Raw genomic sequence first — 23,665 nt, 5'->3', positions numbered from 1 at the left:
CAAACAAGACTATCAGAAGAACCCACCCAACTGGGCCAAGCCCAGTGAGAAGAACTGTGAGCAAATAAGTGGTTATTTCAAGCCACTGAGTTTTTGGGTTGGTGTGTTACTTGCAACAGATACCTGATACATCCAGTTATCTGCTAGGATAAACCTTTTACGCAGTGAACCTTGAAATTAATAAATGATAACTAGGAGTGACCAATCATCTAAATTACAGACATGTACCACTTGCAGATAAATGAGTAAAATGGTCAAGATATCATCAGAAAGTAGAAAACGGAACAGCAAACATAAAGTTGTCTTTGCAAACAAATTTTCCATGCTGGATTACTACTTTGTGTTGTGTAGACAAAAAGAAGAAATATATATATTCTGGGGGGTTAACTTACTGAAACATGATTTTCTATGAAGCATATGCTGGAAAATCTTGCACAAAGATTCTTCACTTTGGGTAATGGTCCTACAGGTGCACCGCACTTGGAGGACTGTCCCAAGAGTACCAATGTAAGCTGCTTTGCAGTCATCACTTCCGGAGCAAGTGAGGTCCTGCTTGCTTAAAGTACTGATGCAGACCTCATCCTCATGGCATCTTCTAGTCACGCGCGGCCAGCACTTTGCCTGAAATGGTCCATAGCGCCTCCTAGAAAGAGTCAAGAAACGAATTAGTCTCTGAAAGTATTATTTCACATTAACACATGGTGCTGCTTCGCCTAATGGAAGATCGATGTGAAACAAGATGCTTTCTCGATGCTTCAAAACATAGCTGAGAACTAAGTTAGCACCTTCAAACATCGCACTAGAGAGCATGGAAGAAAAAGGAGAGAAACCATATGAATTATTTTCCTTCTGTGATGAAAGACAGAGGCTGGGGGAATTCCCTGGATGAATATGCCTTCATTACTAATTTTATTTCAGTGGGTGATGATTTGCAGTGCGAACTACTTGGGAGATTTATTAGCAATAATTTTTGACGCAGACTGTGGTTTTGAGATTTGCATTTGGCTATTGTCTCACACCAAGTGATCTCGGGAAAGATTCTTGACCTTTCAAGACGGCTTTCCCACAGGATGGGAGGTGCTGCACTCTTTCTTAACATTTCTTAGCTGACTAATGAGAATTAACAAAATGCTCTGAGGGTCTCTGGCAGCATGTGCTAATGCGAAGCAAAGCATGAGTTTAGTTAATGGCTGAGATAATCCATTAGAACCACATCCATTCATAACTTTTCTACATATTTCATTCTTGCTGTACTAAATTTAAATAACAGTCTGGGTAATGTACAATAACTTTATATTTGAAATGTTCACAGTAAGAAGATATCTATTCAGTGGAACCAAAGATATTAATCTTCTTCTTTAATATTTATCACCTATAATTAATTTTTGCCCTTTCTTGAATAGGTCACCATCAAACATGCATGAAAACTCTCTGAGTACCTGTCATTTGTCCTGAGTTTATTTGCCCTCGTGATGTTACTCTGCTTAAATCCATACATCATGTTATTTTCAATAATCTTGTGTTTTAAGTCATTTTAAAGACATTAGCTTTTAAATATAGTGGCAAAAAATGAACATATCTTAAAATGTATATTTAAGAAATATTTCTCTAAATCAACCTGTATTCAAAAAATTATATTTAAGAAAATATTACAAATGTTTTGAGCATATAATTCTGAATCCAGAAGAACAAATATTAAAAATTTAATGCAGTTAGGGTTATTTATGAGATGTTATCTAAATGTACGTATTGAAAGTATTGATGGTCATTTATGAGGTTGATAATTGCCATTTATTCATTCTTAAATATGTGTTTTACAAAGTTTAAATTGCATGATTTATCTACTCATAGAAGTTATTTCATTCAAAAAATTAGTTGTTCAACACCCATTTATGATAAAAACTCTCGCCAAAGTGGGTATAGAGGGAACATATCTCAACATAATAAAAGCTATATATGAAAAACCTACAGCCAGCACAGTACTCAATGGTGAAAAACTCAAAAGCTTCCCACTAAAATCTGGGACAAGACAAGGATGCCCACTATCACCACTCCTATTCAACATAGTCCTGGAAGTCCTAGCCACAGCAATCAGGCAAGAGAGAGAAATAAAAGGGATCCAAATTGGAAAAGAAGAGGTAAAAGTGTCACTATATACCGATGACATGTTACTATATATAGAAAACCCTAAAAGGTCCACACAAAAACTACTAGAGCTGATCGAAGAATTCAGCAAGGTAGCAGGTTACAAGATTAACGTTCAAAAATCAGTGGCATTTATTTACACTAATGATGAATCAACAGAAAAAGAAAGTAAAGAAACAAGCCCCTTTAAAATAGCACCCAAAGTAATAAAATATCTGGGAATAAATCTAACCAAGGAGGTGAAAGAATTATACACAGAAAACTATAACCATTGATGAAGGAAATTAAAGAAGACTTTAAAAAATGGAAAGATATCCCATGCTCTTGGATTGGAAGAATCAGTATTGTTAAAATAGTCACACTGCCCAAGGCAATCTACAGATTTAATGTAATCCCTATCCAATTACCCAGGACATATTTCACAGAACTAGAGCAAATCATAATAAAATTTATATGGAACCATCAAAGACCTAGAATTGCCAAAGCATTACTGAAGAGAAAGAAAGAGGCTGGAGGAATAACTCTCCCAGACTTCAGACAATACTACAGAGCTACAGTCATCAAGACAGCATGGTATTGGTACAAAAACAGACATATGGACCAATGGAACAGAATAGAGAGCCCAGAAATGAACCCACAAACTTTTGGTCAACTAATCTTCGACAAAGGAGGCAAGAATATACAATGGAATAAAGACAGTCTCGTCAGCAAATGGTGTTGGGAAAACTGGACAGCAGCATGTAAAACAATGAAGCTAGAACACTCCCTTACACCGTATACAAAAATCAACTCAAAATGGATCAAAGACTTAAACATAAGACAAGATACAATAAGCCTCCTAGAGGAAAACATAGGCAAAACATTATCTGACATACATCTCAAAAATGTTCTCCTAGAACAGTCTACCCAAGCAATAGAAATAAAAGCAAGAATAAACAAGTGGGACCTAATGAAACTTACAAGCCTCTGCACAGCAAAGGAAACCATAAGTAAAACAAAAAGTCAACCTACGGAATGGGAGAAAATTTTTGCCAATGAAACCGACAAAGGCTTGATCTCCAGAATATATAAGCAGCTCATACGACTCAATAAGAAAAAAATAAACAACCCAATTCAAAAATGGGCAGAAGACCTAAACAAGCAATTCTCCAAGGAAGACATACAAATGATCAAAAGGCACATGAAAAAATGCTCAATATCACTAATTATCAGAGAAATGCAAATCAAAACTACAATGAGGTATCACCTCACACCAGTCAGAATGGCTGTCATTCAAAAATCCACAAATGACAAATATTGGAGAGGCTGTGGAGAAAGGGGAACCCTCCTACACTGCTGGTGGGAATGCAGTTTGGTGCAGCCACTATGGAAAACAGTGTGGAGATTCCTCAAAAGACTAGGAATAGACTTACCATATGACCCAGGAATCCCGCTCCTGGGCTTATATCCAGAAGGAACCCTACTTCAGGATGACACCTGCACCCCAATGTTCATAGCAGCACTATTTACAATAGTCAAAACATGGAAACAGCCTAAATGTCCATCAACAGGTGACTGGATAAAGAAGATGTGGTATATTTATACAATGGAATACTACTCAGCCATAAAAACTGACAACATAACGCCATTTGCAGCAACATGGATGCTCCTGAAGAATGTCATTCTAAGTGAAGTAAGCCAGAAAGAGAAAGAAAAATACCATATGAGATCGCTCATATGTGGAATCTAAAAAACAAAAACAAAAACAAACAAACAAAAAACAAAGTGTAAATACAAAACAGAAATAGACTCATATACATAGAATACAAACTTGTGGTTGCCAAGGGGGTGGAGGGTGGGAAGGGATAGACGGGATTTCAAAATTGTAGAATAGATGAACAAGATTATGCTGTACAGCACAGGGAAATATACACAAGATCTTACGGTAGCTCACAGAGAAAAAAATGTGACAATGAATATATATATGTTCATGTATAACTGAAAAATTGTGCTCTACACTGGAATTTGACACAACATTGTAAAATGATTATAAATCAATAAAAAATGTTTAAAAAAAGAAAATTAGTTGTGAAATTTTACAAAAATGATGAACTGAAGAATATTTAATTAAAAATGAATATATTATAAAGTACATTATAAAGTACGTTGGTATATTAGTTACCTAAATTATTTGTAAAACATTAAATATGGCAGAAAAGTTTGCATTATAGAAATGTTGTTTTATGTTTGAGATGTTTTGGTGGGTAGCTATTTCATTATCCCTGTTCTCTTGATATTCTGCAACCTTTTCTTCTGGTTTATTATTTGAATCATAAAGTATTTTAAAGAGTAATTTTTTAAATAGAGTTGATTATTTGGTTTTTAGTTTTGCTATAAATTTCTGGTTCCATTATAAAATGTAAGAGAATGTGGTCTGTGTACTTCTGCACAGAGAATATATTATATTTGCTTCTGTGACCTAATATACAATTAAACTTTGTGATTATTCCCCAGCACTTAAAATAAACATGTGTATTATGAAGTTTGCTTTTATAAAGTATGTAAGATTTCTTCTAAGCAAATACTTTTTTTCACTACATTCTTGAGTTCATACATATGAAAATACAATGTTTTGTAATTTCCTGTAAACCCTTAAACATTTCTAATTGGCAAGGCATAATCTCACCTCCCTGTATTGGACAAAATTAAAATGGCAACTGGCTTTTCTAGCACCTTCTCTGGCCTTTTCAAATAAACAGAGGAGTCTCAAAACCTCTCACAAATTGAAGAATCTGGTACAGGGATGGGAGATGTATTTTAAGATCCAAGTGCTCTGCTTTGCCCCAAATACAGGGGCTTCTACAGGGATCCTAAATGATAAAGTCTTAACATTCTCACCGAAGAAGTGGTTTTTCATTTGGAGACTTTTTTTTCCCCATCTGAATTGCATTAACACTAATGTAATCTAAATACTGGAAATCTCCCTCAGGCAAAATCTGCTTGAGAAAAATGACAGCATTCATCTTTTCATCTTGACAACTAATGGTGTGTAATATTTCCATCACCTTTATAAAGGGGTCATTAAGGGACTCTTTGCACATGGTGGAAAGAAACAGAAGACACACTGTCCTTACTCCCTGAACCAGTATATGAAAGATAGAAATCACAGAAGAAGAGACATGTGTAGGCATATCAGGACGTGATAAAAGCTAAGTGAGTAGAAGATACTCGAAAGTGGAGGGAAGGAGATGACATCTTCTGGGTGCATATCGTGTTCCGGAGCCTGCACTAAGCACTTCGGAGACGTGGTGGAACCCAGGGGTCCTTGTTGAGGAAAATCACCAACTCTGCACCCGTCAGTCTGAGAATGTGCTGATGCCAAGGTAAGGTTAATGCAAGAGCGTGTGTTTCAGAGACCACACGGGACTTCCTAAGGGCTGGACCAGCCGATCCCCTCGTTTGCCATCAAAATATTTTATTTTCCAGGGAAGCTCAGATAAGATCATGTTGTGAAAGTTGAGTACAAATAACTTCAAGATAATGAGGTGGACTATCTGGGGCCCTGGCAAGAAAAGCTGGGTGCTCATCCTTGGGGAAATCTAGCATTTTTACAAGAATTACTTTTAAAAAAAGTGTTCCCTGGTTGGTTAAAATGTTGTTTGATTTCACAGTTAGTGAAGACAGATGATAAACAGTAATATTCTCTTTGTGATATGAGAAAAATAGTATAATCAAACGTTTTTTACCACATTTCATTGATTGTACAAGATACCATTATTTTATTACAACTAAAATCACTTGTTAGCAATCAAGTTATTGTCTTAATTTAACGGTTTTTGTTTTTGTCATTGAGCTTAAGACTCATTCCAAATGTGGTAAGGATATTAAAATGTGCAAAAATTTGCATCTCTGAATCAATGAAATGCAATATTTCACTGAATAAAGATTTTTTGAGACATAAATGAGTTTGAAAAATTCAGCTTGCACTGTAAAAAATATTTTAATGATTATTTATTATTCACTCAAGAGAAACAATGTAGTAAAACCTGAAATAACTTTGCATGACAAGTTCCTCTAATAAAACTTTCTCAAGAACTTTGGCATTCTATAGAAGACGTTGAAGCAAAAAAAAAAAAAAAAAAAAAAAAAAAAAAAAAAAAAAAGACGAAAAAAGAAAAAATCAAGGCTCTAGCAACCTGCTGAGATCTTTAACCTTTATTTACAGAATGCGTGTTACAAGAAAGCCATTCCCTTTGTTGACAAATGTTTACAAGATCTGCAGCTACTTTGCAACTTTGCAAGTTAGGATGACTCTCCCGTAGGAGTGAAGACAGTTAAAAGACCAAAGGAAAGCAGTTTATCAAGAACCAGCCCAACAGGGAAGTTGACGTCATTGAGTCTCATTCGCCTGTAGGTAAAGCCAGGTGTCAAATAGGACAACTCTCGCCCTGAGCTATCCCGCTGAGCCCCTCCTTCACACTAAATGCTGATTTTGATCTTTAAATGAATTTGCTCCATGTGGAGTTTTATTCATTTAAACACCATTAAATCAAATAGTCCCTGCGGGAAGATACTGGGGGAACAAATTAATATGAATTATCTTGGGATAATTATCCCAAAAAGAAGCAGAAGATGGATCCAAGAATTGTACAATTTATGGCTGGTTCTTAAGTAAAGCACCGCCAACGTGGTAACACCCATGTTACAGATAGTTTTGATTCATCAAGAGCATTCTGTAGTCTCATTCTCTACTCCCTCTTCTTACTGGGGTCTCAGGAGCCCCACTTCACTGTGGATTTCTTACCACACAACAGACTCGCCCTGTGTCTATAAGGAAGCATATTAATGAAGATCATAGCAAGGAAAAGAGAAAGCCGGAGAACTGGGTTCCATTTGTGGTTCCTGGGAGGAGTTACCTGCAAAGGTGAAGTCTAGTCTCAGCTAGCAGCCAGGGTGGAGGTCTTAAAACGTGGGCAGATCACTCACACCTCTGCTCAGATCCCCCCAGTCTCTCTCCGTTTTATCAGAGTAGAACTCATCTCCCGTGGCTCTCCGCCTTGCACGTGTCACCCTCACTGCTTGAGGACGTGCCCCACACGTTTCCTCCTCCATTTATTTGGTGTCTCTTCTTTCCAATCTTTACCAAGACAGGTTCATTTCCTCACTTCTTCAACTCTGGCAAAATGCTCCCTAACGGGACCACCCCCATTTGTGTTGCAACTCTTTCTGCTCATTTACAACTCCCCTCATTCTATGTGTGTGTGTTCTCCAGAGTACTCATTACCTTATACTGCAATACACATTTTCCTTATTTATTATATATTCATCGCTACCAGACCATTAGCTCCGCGGGGCAGGCATCTTTGTGTCTTGTACCATGATGCCTAAAATCGTAGTAGGTGCTTGGTAATTATTTTTTGAATAAGCAAACAAATGACTAGCATCGCTGCCCAGTGAGAGGCTGGGAAGAGGAGAAGGGTGCAGTCCTGACACCACGTGCGCTGGGGATGACCAGCTCCTTCCTCATCTCCAGCCTAAGATTCAAATGCTTTCTTTTCAAGTTGGAAGAGTCACTTTGTCCAAATCCTATGACATCTAACAGCCTCAGTGGACCAGACCCCCCCAAAAAGCAAATAACAAAATGCGTGTACAAGCTGGGTCTGTTAAGAAATTTATTAGTCTAACTTGAATGGATGATTTTAATAATGCGATTTCATGAGTACCGAATCCCGACAGGCTGAATTTTTTCTTTTTTATCCTAAAAACATGTTCTGTAGTTCTGCGTTTGAATTTCAAAAAGGATACATGTGTACCAGGGATTTGAAAATGTGAACTGTCTGGCTTTGTTTACATCAGGGTGGACGAGGGTGGGGACGCTAGCTAATGTAATGAGAGCAAGTGTTAGGGCTGGGCTGTAACAAATAAGGTGCCAAAATAAGGTAAGAAATGCGTGTTTTTGCTCACCTGCATAATTCATCATTTTGGCAGCTGTGAATTACATCGAGGCAGGTCGGGGCTGGAACTCTGCTCACCGCACATGGCTCGCTGTGAAGAGCTTCTCTGGACTGCTGACAAGGGATGTCAGACTGAGCACAGTCACACAGAGCCAACATCTGGGCAATGTTAAAAGGCGCATTTTGATAGAAGAGCCGTATGGCCGCCTGGCAGTGTTTCACGTTGCACGGATTTCCATTTGCTGAGCAAGCTTTCAGGTACAGGGCCAACTGTGCATTACAGAGCATGTCCCCTACACAGGTCTCTGCCACCTCCAAACAGGACCGGATCCCTCGGGTTCCTAAAAGCAACGATATGCCCAGGGCGTGGAAAAGTAAACAAAAAGCAGGACAGGGAAATCTGCAAAACACTATGAGAAATCCATGAACAAAATACAACCATGTACCCCTGGGCTGTTTTTGGCAAACTCTCCTTTCTCTTTTTCTTTTTCTCTTTCTTTCTCTCTTTCTCTTTCTTTCTTTCTTTCTTTCTTTCTTTCTTTCTTTCTTTCTTTCTTTCTTTCTTTCTTTCTTTCTTTCTTTCTTTCTTTCTTTCTTTCTTTCTTTCTTTCTTTCTTTCTTCTTTCTTTCCTTATCTCTCTCTCTCTCTCTCACTTTCTTCCTTTCCTTTCCTTTTTTTTTAGAGCTAGTATGAACTTCCTGGGACCTGAGTCGTGGACTATTTGGACCATATTTCATCTACACTGGTTACATCTTCTGATCCAGAAGTGATGGAAGGGTGTAGGGCCAAAACTGAGCTGAAGGAAAAAATAATCCTTCAGTCCAAGTTTCTCAAATGTAAAACAATAAATCTTCAGAAATTGGATTTGAGCTGTCTAGCTGTTGGTGAGCTCACTGGCTCAGTTCAAAATGATGCTTGTTCTGTTGGACTTTTTATTTGGGTAGGGGTGGGAATCTTGACTAAAGGCTCCATGTAGTTATTCCAATATATAAAAATATTTGTAGATAGATGCAAATGCCCACCCCCCCCACATATATACAAAAATAATTGGTCTCAAAGAATTTAATATATGTGATCCAAATACCTATGAAATTTAACAAAGATCTAGTCTTTGGTTTTAACTGGCAAGTATTTCTCTGTATAACTGTAAATAAATAATGGTTGGGCAAAACAGTTGCTTTGAAACACTGATGGAAGAAATGCAATGATTTTGTTGCATGGTGTAATATTAGAACGATTAAAAATTCACACGATTCATTTTGTAATGGCACATCTTTAAGAAGCCTGGTGGGGGAGGGTATAGCTCAGGGTAGAGGGCGTGCTTAGCATACACAATGTCCTGGGTTCAATCCCCAGTGCCTCCATTAAATAAATAAATAAATAAAAAATAAATAAATAAACAAACAAACAAACATAATCAACTCCTACCCAAAAGAAAAAAAAAAAAAAAAGACAAAAAGGAAGCCTGGTCACTACATTTTAAATTATATTGTCCAGTATTTGCTATGCAGATCAAAATTACAATCTAGAAACATTTCCATGATAGGAAAGAGTCGTTAGATTCCCCTTGAATTTATTATCCTCTTTCACGTTATCTAGAAGGAAAACAAGGAGGCTCATTTATTAGAGGACAATTTTCTAGATTTAATAGGAGAATGTGGACAGCCTTTATGACTGAGTAAATCCAGCAAAAATAGATATAAGCTCATGCAATGCTTATTTAACCCTCGATACTCAAAAGAAGTGAGGTGCGGACGAAGAAAAATAATGCCCTGAAATAGCATCAGGTCGGCCTTACAGCCCTGCTCTGAGTATTCAGTTACGTGAACATTTAAACAAATGCTAACGACCAGGCCATGTGCGTGGAAGTAAACAAAGAGCCTGTCTGGGGAGAAAGCACAGAAGGAATATTGTCTGAACCAAAAAACTCTGCCCAGTAAGGTCTTAATTCGATTGAAATGCAATTTAAAGACTCTTCCTACCTCTGACTATCTTAGCCTACCAGCGTTTTTAGGAATTATAATGATAGAACTGACCAACCCCCCTTGAATGGACGTGAACTCTGTGACCCTCTAATTCTAGAACCTTTCATTCAAGAAGCATTGGTTGGGTCCCTGCTCTGCACCCGCTGTCGTATTGAGGACAAATCTGCAGTCCCTGTGGTTGAGCCTCTATGGGAAACAAAGACACATAAACAAAACCAAGATAAAAAAATGCTGATCGCTGGATGTGCATCCCACCCTCACACCATTGGTATCCTGGTCGTTCCCCCTCACTGGATGCTGACCCCTTTGGTGATCCCGATTCCCATTTCCCCAGTGCCTGGTCCTTTTCCAGGCATTGCCTGCATCTCAGGGAAGTTGGCACACACTCAAGGGGACAGATTTTCCCAGGGGACAGCTCACATCTAAGGACCAGTCCACACAAGGGGCTCAAAGGAGCAGCCCCCTTGCCTCCATGGGCGGCATCTCTAAAAGGCCATCCCAGGTCCATCCACCTTTCCATGGAATCAGCTAAGTTTCTTGCAGTCGTTGTCTTGCATTTTAACCTTCTCCCTCCACCTAATCCTGTTTTTCTCATTTCTTTCTAGCTTTTGTGCCCGAGCCCTCGGCCCAATACATTTTCTGTGTGCAAACCTCTGTCTCAGAGTCTGTTTCCAGGGAAACTAACCAAGACTCTCCTCCATTTAGAATGTAAGGTCCTAGAAGAGCAGTATTTTTGATGATGTTTGTTTGTTTCGTTTACTGCTTTTCCCCCCAAGTCTTAGGACATGGTGGGCACTGAAAAGAAATCTCTTATCAAATAAATAAATAAACATGACTTACTATATTATCTATTTCTTTAATTTTTTTAAATCCCTTAAAAATAATAAGCGTCTTAAATGAAAGGCAGTTTTGTTGTTGTTTTTCTTTTAATCCTGCTGCTCAGGACTTAGGATTTAGCACATTGTAAATGTCTCCTAAGTATTTGTTCAATGAATGAATGAATGAAATTAATGTTATATTTATATCACTTAAATGTATATATAAATGATATAAATATATAAATTTCATATGCTTATTTATATCCTAATACATATTTTACTACGTTTTTGTAATTAAATGTATTTTTATTATGCTTATAATGTTTACAACATGATTTTATGCAACACGTTAAAAATCTTTTAGCAATGACCTCTTTCTTCATAATTCCTTTTAGATACAGTCATAATATTGAGTTCTTTCATTTTAATTCTCTAAGAGAAAGACAGGCAGAAATGACAGCTGGAATCAGAAATGAAATATTCTTTCGGTCACCTCCTATTTGTGATGACACTTAACATTCTTCAATTCTTTGGGGTACCAACCTGAAACGATATCTAGGTGGAATCCATCCTCATCATCGTCACTGAAGGCTGGAACTTGATTCATTGGAGCATCCTGTACACAAACGTTCTCAAACAAGCTTTCCCGAATTTGAACGCACTCTGCTTCCGGAGGGTCACTGCACTGACAGCTCCACAGGATTGTCTGTTTCAGACTTTCTCTGAACGCTGCGCACAGGTAGCGTCCATCAAGGGTCTTGCATTGTTCCGATTCCCTCCCACAGGTTTTCTTAAAATTCTCATACGAAAGAGCACAATGTTCAGATTCCTGGCAGATCCGCGCTGCTATGCTACAATCACTCTTTTTTCCAGTCGTGAGTGATGTGTCTTTCCGACGGAGCCATTGTGTGATATTTGACTGTGAAGCCGAATTTGAAGACAGTGCTGATTCTTCTATAAATAAAGTTTAAAAATCGACTAAAACTCAAATAAGCTCACCTACTTATTACCTTCTAATATTTTCTAAAAAGCATATAGACATATCTTTAAAAAATATTCCAATATCTGCTGTCTTTCAAAAATCATTGAAGAAACTTATTTTAAGAGAGCTACTGCAAATGATGTTGAATTTTTTTAATGGAATAAAGACATGAATGTGACATAGTTTATGTAACTAAACATAATGACAAGGCTCAATTTCTTTGAATATTTTTTCCTCATCATTTACTTTTGTCTTTTTATTACGTTTGAGTGATGATTCATAGAAATCAGGTACAAATTCAAATACTTATAAGATAACCCATTATTTCTCCGAATTTCCATTTCCTCCTTAGAAATATACTGAAGTGTTTCCCCACTGATTTTCATTATTCCCCCTTTAAAAAGCTTTTTTAGACAGTTTTTGCCTATTCCCCTTGCCCTTACCCTCTCATGAAAATTTAATTCCACAGATATGCCATGTATCCATTTCGAGACTGTATGTGTATCTGTGCTTCATACACAATAAAGAGTAAGATTTTTTCACTCACCTTTAAGAACCAATTTTCACCCCTTGGAGGTTATACCTCTCATTGAGAATTCATGTTCTCTGAGATAGTTTCAATTAACCCATAATTATATAAACTTTATAGAAAGAAGATAAGAAATACAACCTCAACTTGCTTAACATAAGCTTTCAGAAGTGTACCATCTACTTCTTATTTTTTTTAATTGAAGTACAGTCAGTTACAATGTGTCAATTTCTGGTGTACAGCACAGTGTCCCAGTCATGCCTGTACATACATATATTCCTTTTCATATTCTTTTTCATTATAGGCTATTACAAGATATTGAATATAGTCCCCTGTGCTGTACAGTAGAAATCTGTTTTTTTTAAAAATCTAATTTAGACGTTGTACTTAATATTTGCAAATCCATCTACTTCTAAAATATCTCCTCCTCCCTTGAGGTAGTGCTTGTGGCTCTCACAATGAAAACTTCCTTGACCCTACCATTCTTTCCCACATCATCTTTTTCCCCTTAGGGGTATCCTGCTCTTAAAAAAAAAATTTCTTTTTATTTTATTAAATGAGCTTTTCTTCTACCTTCAATTTTACAAATGCCTCCTACCTAATGCAAGATAAAGGTAGTATAATCAATTTCAAGATATGAAAATATTAAGCTTAAAAACTGCCAGGACAGTCTTGTTAGCGCCGTTCAAAGTACTGCCTCTGTACCGGATGTGTTTTGAAACATACACTACGATAATGTTTTGTACATTTTTCAAATAACAGCTCACGTGGATTGTTATAATTATGTAAATCAGGCTTCTCTACTAGAGCAGAGACCACCTCTCCATCTCTTTTGGACAGCAGATGCAGGCTTGCACAGATAGGATGTGTGTGAATTAATGCTGCCCTCATATAATTCATTCTATTATATTGGTAATTATATATTTTGAAATAATCTGTGAACCCACCTAAATGTCCACGTCTTTTATAATACACATATGTGTGGAAATTTATACATATTTAAATTTAACAGCATAGGCTAAATAAAATAATCTGGATAAATGTCAACTTTGCTATGGTTTTAGCTGATCAACAGCTGGAACTGTTGGGGGAGGAGATAGCTCCGTGGTAGAGTGCCTGCCTAGCATGCACAAAGTCCTGGGTTTGATCCCCAGTACCTCCACTTAAAAAATAAGTAAATAAATAAACCTAGTTACCGCTTCCCCTTTAAAAAAAAAAAACAGGGACTCTCTTATCTATCTTTATATTGATTCTCCAGTGTTTACAAGATCTCTGCCCATATTAACTGAATAATAAATTTTATGAATGAATACATGATTTATATGCTCAATATATTTAAATTTTTAAAATATTATTATACATTTATTGATCATTTACTAGCTGTCAGACACTATGTTGAATGTTTATCATATTAAGAAAAAAAGGAAAAAGAATGAAATGTCAAAGCTGATTTGTTCAAGAAGTTTACAATCTGTCAATACAGAAGAGAAAAGAGCAAACCCAGATAACTTTCAGTGGTGAGTAGATAATCCATTTGTGCTCTAACCATGCAATGGACTACTGCTCCTCAACAAAGAGACATGTTTTGATGAATCTCAAATGCACTGTGTTAAATAAAAGAAATCTGGCTCAGAAGGCTACATGTTATGTAATTACATTCATCTGAATTCTGGAAAAGGCAAGATTAAGGAACAGGAAATTGTCCAGTAAGCTTACCATGAATGATTGGAGAGGCTGGGCATGGGGACCATTCAAGATAAATGAGAAGTAAACCTTTCTGTCTTAGAAAGTGGGGGAAGGATGACTTTGAAAAAAGACGGGAGAACTCTGTGCTAACAGTTGCATTGCCAAGCTGACCACTTTTCGGAGAGGGGACCTAGGGACGTGGAGGATCTGGAAATTGATCACTTTAGGATTATTTGATCCCACATATCCCTTGGAAAATGTTTACATGCCCTCAAGGACATGTGCCAGCTTGTATGATTACCACCACCTCAGTGTTAGGCTGGCACCTTGAGGAGGCAGTAAATAAACGCCTGTTAAAGGATTAAATGCTTCTATCCAAAAGCAAGCATAGTCCTAGGTGAATGGTTATAGTTTGATCTTTCTCAGGAGACCCTGAGTTTACCAGGGTCTGGTAAAAGACCAAAAGAAATGGTACCTTATTTATCTTCTACCTTTTAAGTCTTGTGTAAAGCCATAGTGAGCCTCACAAATGCATATATCGACGAGTGAATCTGTAATTCTAATGAATTATCATTGAATGAAGCTTGAAATCTCCAGCTCACATAAATTTAAATTACATGAAGAATTAATCAAATCACCAAAAAAAAAGGAGTTTATCAAATTACATAAAAGTGGTTAATTTTGAAATAATATTTTTCTTTTTCATGACTGTAAATATTCCATCTAACAACGTAGTACCTGATTCATTGATGCGTTTCTTCCCAAGCAGTTTGTTAACAGTACAATAGAGGTCATCAGAACAGAGACAATCTTTAAATTGGAAGTTGCTTTCCACTAAGGACTGGATGCTCAGGTTACAGCTGGATGGCTCCTTCATCCGGTGGGGGTCTCCTGGATTTCACAAACAGGTAACACCTTAGACATTACTCTGAATGTAATTTTTTAGTTCCCTCACCCAAGCTTTGTTAAAGCTTTGGGTAGTCCCCCACCCCCACCGCCAAAGCTTTTAACATTTTCATTTTAGTAATTCATTATTATAATGAAATTATCTGGCTTTGTTACAGGATGTCCATATAATGGACTTTTCAAGTGAAAAATCTATTTCTACTGTCATTCCCCCAATATTTACTTTCTAAAATAGATTAAAGCTTTCTATATTTTAAAATTGCATTGCCCCCACTTAGAATGCCAATTTTTGTTCTTTAATAATAATCAAGACTGCCCTTATAGGAGGCGACCAGAATGCTCTATAATCGTAGCATTTTGTCAGTTTAGCTATTTTATTAGCTATTTGGTCTGAATCTGCTATGTTATTTTACATGTCATTCTAAGATTACAATACAAGACATCGACTGGCTCTAAATTTATCATGGAAAATGAAATCGTCCTGATGCTCAGCAAGCACTCAATAAATATCATTGAATAGTGAGCCTTTCATAATTACCAATATTTCATTTTCTGCTTTAAAAAGCCATATTCATCGACCCAACCATTTTATGTTATTCATTTCTCTGAATAAAACCAGTTGAGTACATTTCATTTGTGTATTTGAGAATATTTCTATTTCAGCGCCATGCATGGGAAAACGGTGCAAATATTATAATTCACTGCAAGTGAATAGCTATTGGTATACGGAAATAAATAAATATGGAATAATTCAGGACACACTGAATGTGATATTTTATATTGCCTCTTAAAATGTAACAAGAAGCTTCACCATCAAAACAAATAACAGATTTTTTTGTTTCTATCCTTTATTCTCATCCTAAAATTGTTGTGTTATTTGAGCGAATTTGCCTTTGAAATTCTTCCCCTGATCTGTAATGAGAATGTTGGATGAGAATGTAATGAGAATGAATGTTGGATAATTTGGGGGGAGTATGAACATTCGTGTACTCCCTTCAAGGCAGGGGTGAGAAGGAAGTCTCCCTCCTGTCCCCTACGTCCTATGTAAGTTCCTTGAGATCTTGTGGCTGGGCAGGAGCTGATGGTGGAGACGGTGAATGTTGGTATCATCCGAACTATGGGTTGTTGCCTCTTAACCCAACACACTTGTCCTTACAGCTTTGGGAGGAAGAGACCACACAAGCAGACAGGCAAGGGGCTTGAGCATCACAGAATTTACTCTATGTGAAATGGCTGAAGAAACAAAATGAGTCATGGAAGAATGTATTTTTATTTTCCCCTTTGGTTTTCTCTTACTGAATATGCCAGAAGGTATATCAGATTTGATGGTATTCTAATATTCATTATACGAGTTGATAAAACTTACTTTATGTTAGAATAAGATATTTTGAAAAGTTTTGCCATTATAGTATCAAGGTTAAGGTCCCACTACGTAATTGGTGTATCCACTTTTAGTGAATGGGTCTTAGCTCTGATGTTCTCATTCAATATATATTCAGCTACTTGGTATATTTAGGAATTTTTTTTTCTTTTAAACAAATGACAGCGACTCTTCTGTCTTCACATTCTCTACCCATTGGACCTGCCCTCAAATGTTTGGACATTTGATGCAGGAGGTAGAACAAATTAAAAATAAAAATATTTTAATAATATAAATTTTATTATACTTTATTTATAAATTTTATATTTAATGATATAAATATTATCTTAACTTGTTCTGGACAGAGTTGGAATGGAAAATAGTGAATATGTTGCAAGAATATAAAATTCATGTTACGTACATGCAAATAAATCATGTCTGAGCATCACAAATGTCATCTTCCTATGTTATCACTGACATGTTAACATAGAAGCAAAAGAACATTTTATCTGACAAATTATCGCCATGCTTCTGAGAGGCATGTATGTAATTTTAACATTATACATGGTGAGATAAGTATGATAATAATAATTTCAGACAAGAATAATCTGAAATATTGCATACAGCTAATTTATGCTTTAAATAAATTCAATGCATCAGAGCCCTTGAGTAATTTAAGAATACTCTTTTGTAACTAAATTCACTAATAAGTAATTGAAGGTGAATCGAATCACTTGAATAGCAAGATTGCACATAAGATATTTAGAGAAAAACTGACTTCCTAGGATAGTCAGTCCTATGTTTATCTCAGTAAAAGGACATTATTTGAGTGTATTTAAAACAACTTGCCCCACCTGGTACATGGCAGGCATCCTCCATTTTTCTCCAGGCGCCTTCGCATCCGTTAGCATCACTTAGGCAGCGTTCTCTTAAATACGTGCAGTCAGTGGTTTGGGAAGTGGACTCACTTTCCAAGCACAGCCCCACAGCTTGAGTAACGACAACCACAGAACAACAAAAACAGCAGCAATGCGACAAGACGGCAGTTATTACGTACTTCGGAATCTGAGTTATTAACGATACGGAGCAGAATAATGAAACATCAAATGGGATAAAATCATTACCAGGCTGGACGTGGACTGTAACCTCTCCTCTCACTGTGGAGCTCTGCGTCTCTTATGTAAGATTCTGAAATAAAGAGCCTGTATTTGCTCCCTCTTCCTTACTATTCATTTTTCAGCGTGTACTTTATTTTTATTACTATTGCGCCATTGAAACTGCTGTTTGAAATTTCCTACTCATCTTCACAACGTCAAGTTTGACAGGTTGAAGACTTCCTCCTGCCTCCTTTTATCGCTGGGCATTCTGTTGTCATTTTGTTCTTGAAATCTTTCCCCTTTGGCCACCCCCTCTTCTTATGCTCTTGTCACTTGCTCATTTGATGTTTTCCGCCCGTGGTTAGACTCCACCCCAGGATCCTCTGATGATTCTGTGAAAGTATATTTGTGGCTTGTGTTCTGCCCTCAGACTTCTCTCATTCTCATTTCACGCGTTCTCTGTGGACGATTCCACGTCTTCGTGGTTTTAACTAAAATCTCTAGACTGATGATTCTCATATGTCTCATTCAGTCCCATTATTTTCCAATTAGAGGTGCTGTTACCCCCACCTGGATGTTCCAGACACACTTCCAGACAATCCTATCATTAGCATTGTCTTCCTCATCACCGCCCCCTGCTGGACCATCTGCTTCATCAGTAATTCCACCGTTCACAGCGGCACCCAAACTAGGAACCTTGGATTCATGGTGGGCTCCTATCCTAGCCTCAGCTTCCCTCTCCCATCCACACTCTGGCATAGCTCATTGACTCCTATTTTGACTATCTGATCAACCCATCAGTTAGTCAGTCTGCCTCCAGTTCCATCTTATTCAGATAAATTCTTTATACCTGCTAATCTACCATTCTAGTCCTGCCGTGTCTCTGCCCCATCCTGTGGATGGTTCCTCATATCATGACTCTCACATTCTCCACCGTGTGCAATCCGGAGGTCTTCAAGCATTTACAGTTTCTCAAATGCTCCATGCTCGTATCTCTGAACCTTTACTGTACGGACACCCAGCAGGGGTTCCTTTTTTTTTCTTACTCTGGAATAACCCTCTTATTTTGTCCTTTAAGATTCAACACAATAACTACCTATTTGATGGAAACTTGTCCTAATTCAATACCCCCTTTCCTACACCTAAATGGAATTTAATACCTCTTAGCTGTTTCACTACAATCTTGGGTACTTCCAACCACAGCATTTATCGCTCTGTAAGAAAAGTGTGTATTTCTGTGTTTGTCTTTACACTGGGTTCTAGGGTTTTACTCAGCAGGCATTAGGGGTAATTCAGAATTGTATCCCCATCATCAATACAGTGATGCGTTATAGATATCCAATAAATGCATGTTGACTTACACCACCTTGAATAGTTGTTTATGAATGAGGTATACATAAATAACTAGGAATGCCCAATAAAAATAACACCTTCCAGATATTTACAAGTTATTTTGGGTGGAAAAGTCTCCAGCAAGGTTTCTAAATGTATCAAGAAAGTAGCAATGTTAAGCCAGTACAGTGTACTAAGGACTCAAACAGATGCTGCAGGCATACAAACTGACTCTTGCTTAAGCAACCCATAGAAAAATATGGAAATTACAATCGAGTTATAGGGACAGCATGCTAACTAAAATCAGGAGACCTCCAGCTATGTCGTAATCAGCCAAATTATTTGATTTTTTTTAAACGAGGTTAATTATGAATCCCCTGTCACAACACAGAGTTATAGGCTTCAAGTAAAGCCAGTAACATCTTTTTGAAAAAAAAAAGTTACCTCTTTCCAAATCTCTTCTCCTAAGGAGAATCCTTGACAACTGATTGGATCTTATGTGCTACTGGCTGGACCAGTGCCTCTGGCGATTAGCCCCGTGGGTGTAGCTTGGTCACATTTTTCTTGCTGAGGACTGGAGTGGAAATTGACATATCAGCGTTCTGGGTTTTTTTCAGTGTGTTCACGGGCAACCTCATCTAGCCAAGCCCTTGCTCTAGGTTAGCGAGCCTAGAGGAAGAAAAAGAGAGCCACCTGGATTCTGGCCCAGGGTTACTTGTTTGCATACAGCTCACCAAAGATCCCAAAGTAGGGATTTTTAGGTCAGAAGTTTAAGAAACAACTGGAATTTTATTTGCCAGTGACCATTACATCTTGTGAATAGCTCCCTCAAGACACTTCTAAGTGATGCTCTCTTGGGGAGATCATCAGAGCCTCACTGCTATCAGTGCGATGATCATGAGTGATTGCTGCATGTTATCCTTCCCCAGTGAATTTTATTTTCTTTCGTATTTAAAATTTTAGGTTGAACCACCAACTTGATTGTTTCTTTTACAGGACTTCCCACACCTTCTACTCAGATGAAATAACTGAGTCACTTAGGAAAACCAACTTAATGATTTGGCCCAGAAGAAGCAAAATAACTTTAGCTTTCCAAATCTTATCCATTCCTGACTATGATTTGTGTATTTAAATGTACTTAAGCCAGGGGTTTTCAAGTTCCTCCTGAAATGCTAAGTGAAACACAGCTTCTATTTTAAACTAAATAAGATGGAGAATGTTACACATTTTATCACCTTCTTAAAGATGCAGAAGGCTCATTAGGATATTAAATGCTCCTATTTAAAGACTGACTGTGTCTCACGTTTCTTTGGCTACAGAACTTTCCTACATCACCAGGCCTGTTTAAATGATGCTGAACAAATATTCTGAAGAACGCACTATGGGAAATACTGGTTAAACCTCACGAATAGCACAGTTCTGGCCCCGATCGTGTTAGATACGATTTCCTTCCATCATGCAACCTAGTGTCGAGGTTAATTTAGAAGTGAAAGTTGAAAACAAGAGGGCACCGTTGTCTTTTCAACGAGGGCCATAATGAAGCTGCAATGTATTTTGTGTGCTTTGCTATATTGCTGTCCGACCTACAAAAATTTAATTCTCCTAGAATTCTCCTTAATAGAAATAAGGAAATATTATTAGAAATAAGCACAAGGAGCAAAATTTTGGAATGTTAAATAACTATTATTTTAAACCCCCCCAAACCTGAAATTATATAAAAAGATTCCTTTCCTTGCCTTAATTTTCTTTGACTAGATTTATTTTGATTCTCTTTTTCTGTTCATCATAATTCAAAATATCCTTCTTTGTTTTCTTGCCCACAGTTACGCCTTTATTCATCAGCGTCTATTAGCACAGAGAAAGCAGAAAATACACAGGCTTCGTTTTAATGAGTGGATTATTAATATCGAGCTATAATTACAGCTATCCTTTTTTCTGAATTCAATTTACAGATTCTACAAAATGCTGATGAAAATATAATAGCTTCTTTAATAACACACATAGCACGTAGATCTTCATAGGCTCTAAGTATAAACAAATTCTTTTTTACTAGCATCTTACAATACATTCGCTCTACCCAACACAAGAGAGATAAATTCACACTTATCTCTAGGTCACAAAAATGGACTAAAATGTGAAGCATTTGTTGTAGTGTTGTGTTACTCGACTAACTGACTCCTACTTAATAAATAGGAACACCTAAAAATCAGGGAAACTGAATGATTTCAATTAATCTCATTTTAATTTAATTTCAAAGAAAAATAGATAACGATTCATAATTTGTCATATTATAACTTGTAAATAGGTACTGGAAGGTTTCATTTCTAAAAGGCTCTAGTATATTTGTAAATTCTGTACATCTTCATAAATTACTCAGAGTGATTGGATGATTCTATAAAAAAAAAAAAACCGGAAGCAACCTGAGAGTTGAATGCAAGTCTCACATTGTGCATTTTCCATAGTTACTAATGAGTAAAAGTAGGTGAATAAGCCATGTTCAAGCATAAATTTGTAATTAGGATTTTATATTATCAGGCTCTGTTAGCTTACCTGACAGTTCAGTACATGGGACAGCATTCGGTGCATGAAGAACTGGGGTACTATAAACCCGAAGCATCAGTCACTTACCGAAGAAAATGAAGGCCATCATGGTGGACACCTCGGGGCTGCTCACCTGGAAGAAAAGCAGACGTGTTTACTCCCACCACCTTCTTAACAGTAACTGCCCAGAATAAGGCTTCGGCTTCCGCTCTTGCTTCCGAAGAGCATCACTGATTCAAGTCAGTTTCCTAAGTCATCGTTTCCTCACCAATCTTTCCTGAGCTGCGAACTTTCCTAATTATGTCCAAATTCAATTATCTTCTCCTGAGTGTACTGAGCTCAGATATTATGCTTCCAGGAAAGCCCAGGAGCCAGATACTAAGAAATGATACATACTCTGCACAAACAGGAAAAAGGTGGGGTTTTTTTTCTATTTTTTAAAATTGAAATAGGTTTGATTTATAATGTTAGTTTCAGGTGTATAGCAAAGTGGATTCAGTTATATGTATATATATTATTTTTCAGATTCTTTTCCATTATATGTCATTATAATAAATTGAATATGGTTCCCTGTGCTATACGATAGGTCCTTGTCATTTATCTATTTTACATATAGTAGCATGTATCCATTCTTTTCCCTTCATCTAGAATACTAAACTGTGTCAAAGCCTCCCCACATAGGTCAGAATTTTCCTAGACACTTGAGAATGCTCATGTTGTGAATCACTTTTTTGTGATATTTCCTTTGTTGCCTTGGTCCAGAATATCTTTGAGGGTTATATATAATCAATTACTAATAACTCAGGTAAAATGAGGACAGAGTACTGATTTAACAATGTGGAAGGCATAAGTGGTGATAATAAGAGAATTATCTGTGGGGAGGATTGGGGGAGCAAAAATCTAGGTTGAATGGATTCAGGATAAATCGAAAGCAGGATAATTTTTGATAATAGGTATTTTGTCTTTCAAGGAAATTGGCTATAAAGAGAAACAGAAAATTGGGACCTTATCTGGAGAAGGATGTGAGGTCAAGGGAGAGATATTGGAGATATTAGATTATATTTGTTCTACCCTAAAGCACTTTTCCTGACTGCAAATAAAAATCAAATGAGCTTGTGGGTCACATCTGTAATGTAACTTCGGCTGTTTCCTTTAGTTCTCTGTCTCTAAATTAGAAGCACCCCACAGAAGCTAGCTTTCTCCTCTCCTGGTGGTGTTGTTTCTAATGATTTTTTTCTCACCCATATTCTACATCTGTCTCCTGCTTTTACTGGAACTGTTAACATATCTTTTTTTTTTTTTTTTGATTGAAGTATAGTCAGTTACAATGTGTCAATTTCTGGTGTACAGGACAATGTCCCAGTCATGCACATATATACATATATTCATTTGCATATTCTTTTTCATTAAAGGTTATTACAAAATATTGACTATAGTTCCCTGTGCTATACAGAAGAAATTTGTTTTTTTAATTTACTTTTATATATAGTGGTTAACATTTGCAAATCTCAAGCTCCCAAATTTATCCCTTCCCACCCCTTTCCCCCAGTAACCATAAGATTGTTGACTATGTCTGCGAATCTGTTTCTGTTTTGTAGATGAGTTCATTAGTCTCCTCTTTTTTTCTGTTTTTGATTCTGTGTATAAGTGATAACCTATGGCTTTTTCTTTCTCTTTCTGGCTTACTTCACTTAGAATGACGATCTCTAGGTCCATCCATGTTGATGCAAATGGCATTATTTTACTCTTTTTTATAGCTGAGTAGTATTCCATTGTATAAATATGTTTATACAATGTTAATATGTCATTTCAAACAGATCATCTTATCTTCACTTTTCCTCTAATTCCTTCCTGAAAAAAGACTTTGTCTAATTAATGAAATCATCATAAAAACTTTTCCAACAGATTTTCTTTCCCTCCTACTAGAGATTTCCAAATATACTCAACTTCTTTGTTGATATACAGTTTATTTCCAGCTCATGTTTTCCTTATAGTTGAATGACTACAAATAGAGCCTGGGACTGATGGTATGTGAACCGGAAGCATCCATGTAATGTGGCCCTTTGTCCACGGGAATGCTCAAAGCCAACTTGCCTTTGGAGGCCATTTCATTGCCTTTTTCTACAGAGTATTAGTTTCCTGTCCTTTTATTTTCTCTCATTTTCTCATACTTGACATTTTTCTTCATGTTTACCACTTTTTCTATTGTTATGTAAAAATCACCCCAAAATTTAGTGTCTTAAAACAACAATAATTACTATTTCTCGCTGTTCCTGTGGGTCTGGAATTTGGGGATAGCTTGGCTCGGTGCTTCTGGCCCAGGAGTTTCCTGAGGTTGCAATCAGATCAT

At 36.9% G+C, this 23,665-nt stretch overlaps 1 protein-coding gene across 1 annotated transcript in view; it reads right to left on the bottom strand.

Moving 5' to 3' along the window:
- The window catches only part of GFRAL (GDNF family receptor alpha like), a 52,554-nt gene extending 30,987 nt beyond the window's left edge, over positions 1–21,567 (bottom strand). The window contains exons 1-6 of the mRNA XM_010995386.3: positions 21,403–21,567; positions 17,200–17,334; positions 14,818–14,970; positions 9,603–9,674; positions 8,089–8,404; positions 393–643 (exon numbers count right to left, since the gene is read on the bottom strand). Coding sequence (XP_010993688.3) covers positions 393–643; positions 8,089–8,404; positions 9,603–9,674; positions 14,818–14,970; positions 17,200–17,334; positions 21,403–21,424 — 949 coding nt within the window. The 5' untranslated portion in view covers positions 21,425–21,567. The remainder of the gene's footprint in view (positions 1–392; positions 644–8,088; positions 8,405–9,602; positions 9,675–14,817; positions 14,971–17,199; positions 17,335–21,402) is intronic.
- Positions 21,568–23,665: the final 2,098 nt, after the last annotated feature.

Source organism: Camelus dromedarius, chromosome 19 (genome assembly GCF_036321535.1).
Source record: "Camelus dromedarius isolate mCamDro1 chromosome 19, mCamDro1.pat, whole genome shotgun sequence".
In the NCBI taxonomy this organism is placed as follows: domain Eukaryota; kingdom Metazoa; phylum Chordata; class Mammalia; order Artiodactyla; family Camelidae; genus Camelus; species Camelus dromedarius.
The sequence above is the reverse complement of the archived record's forward strand: the minus strand, read 5'-3'. Positions and strand labels throughout refer to the sequence as shown.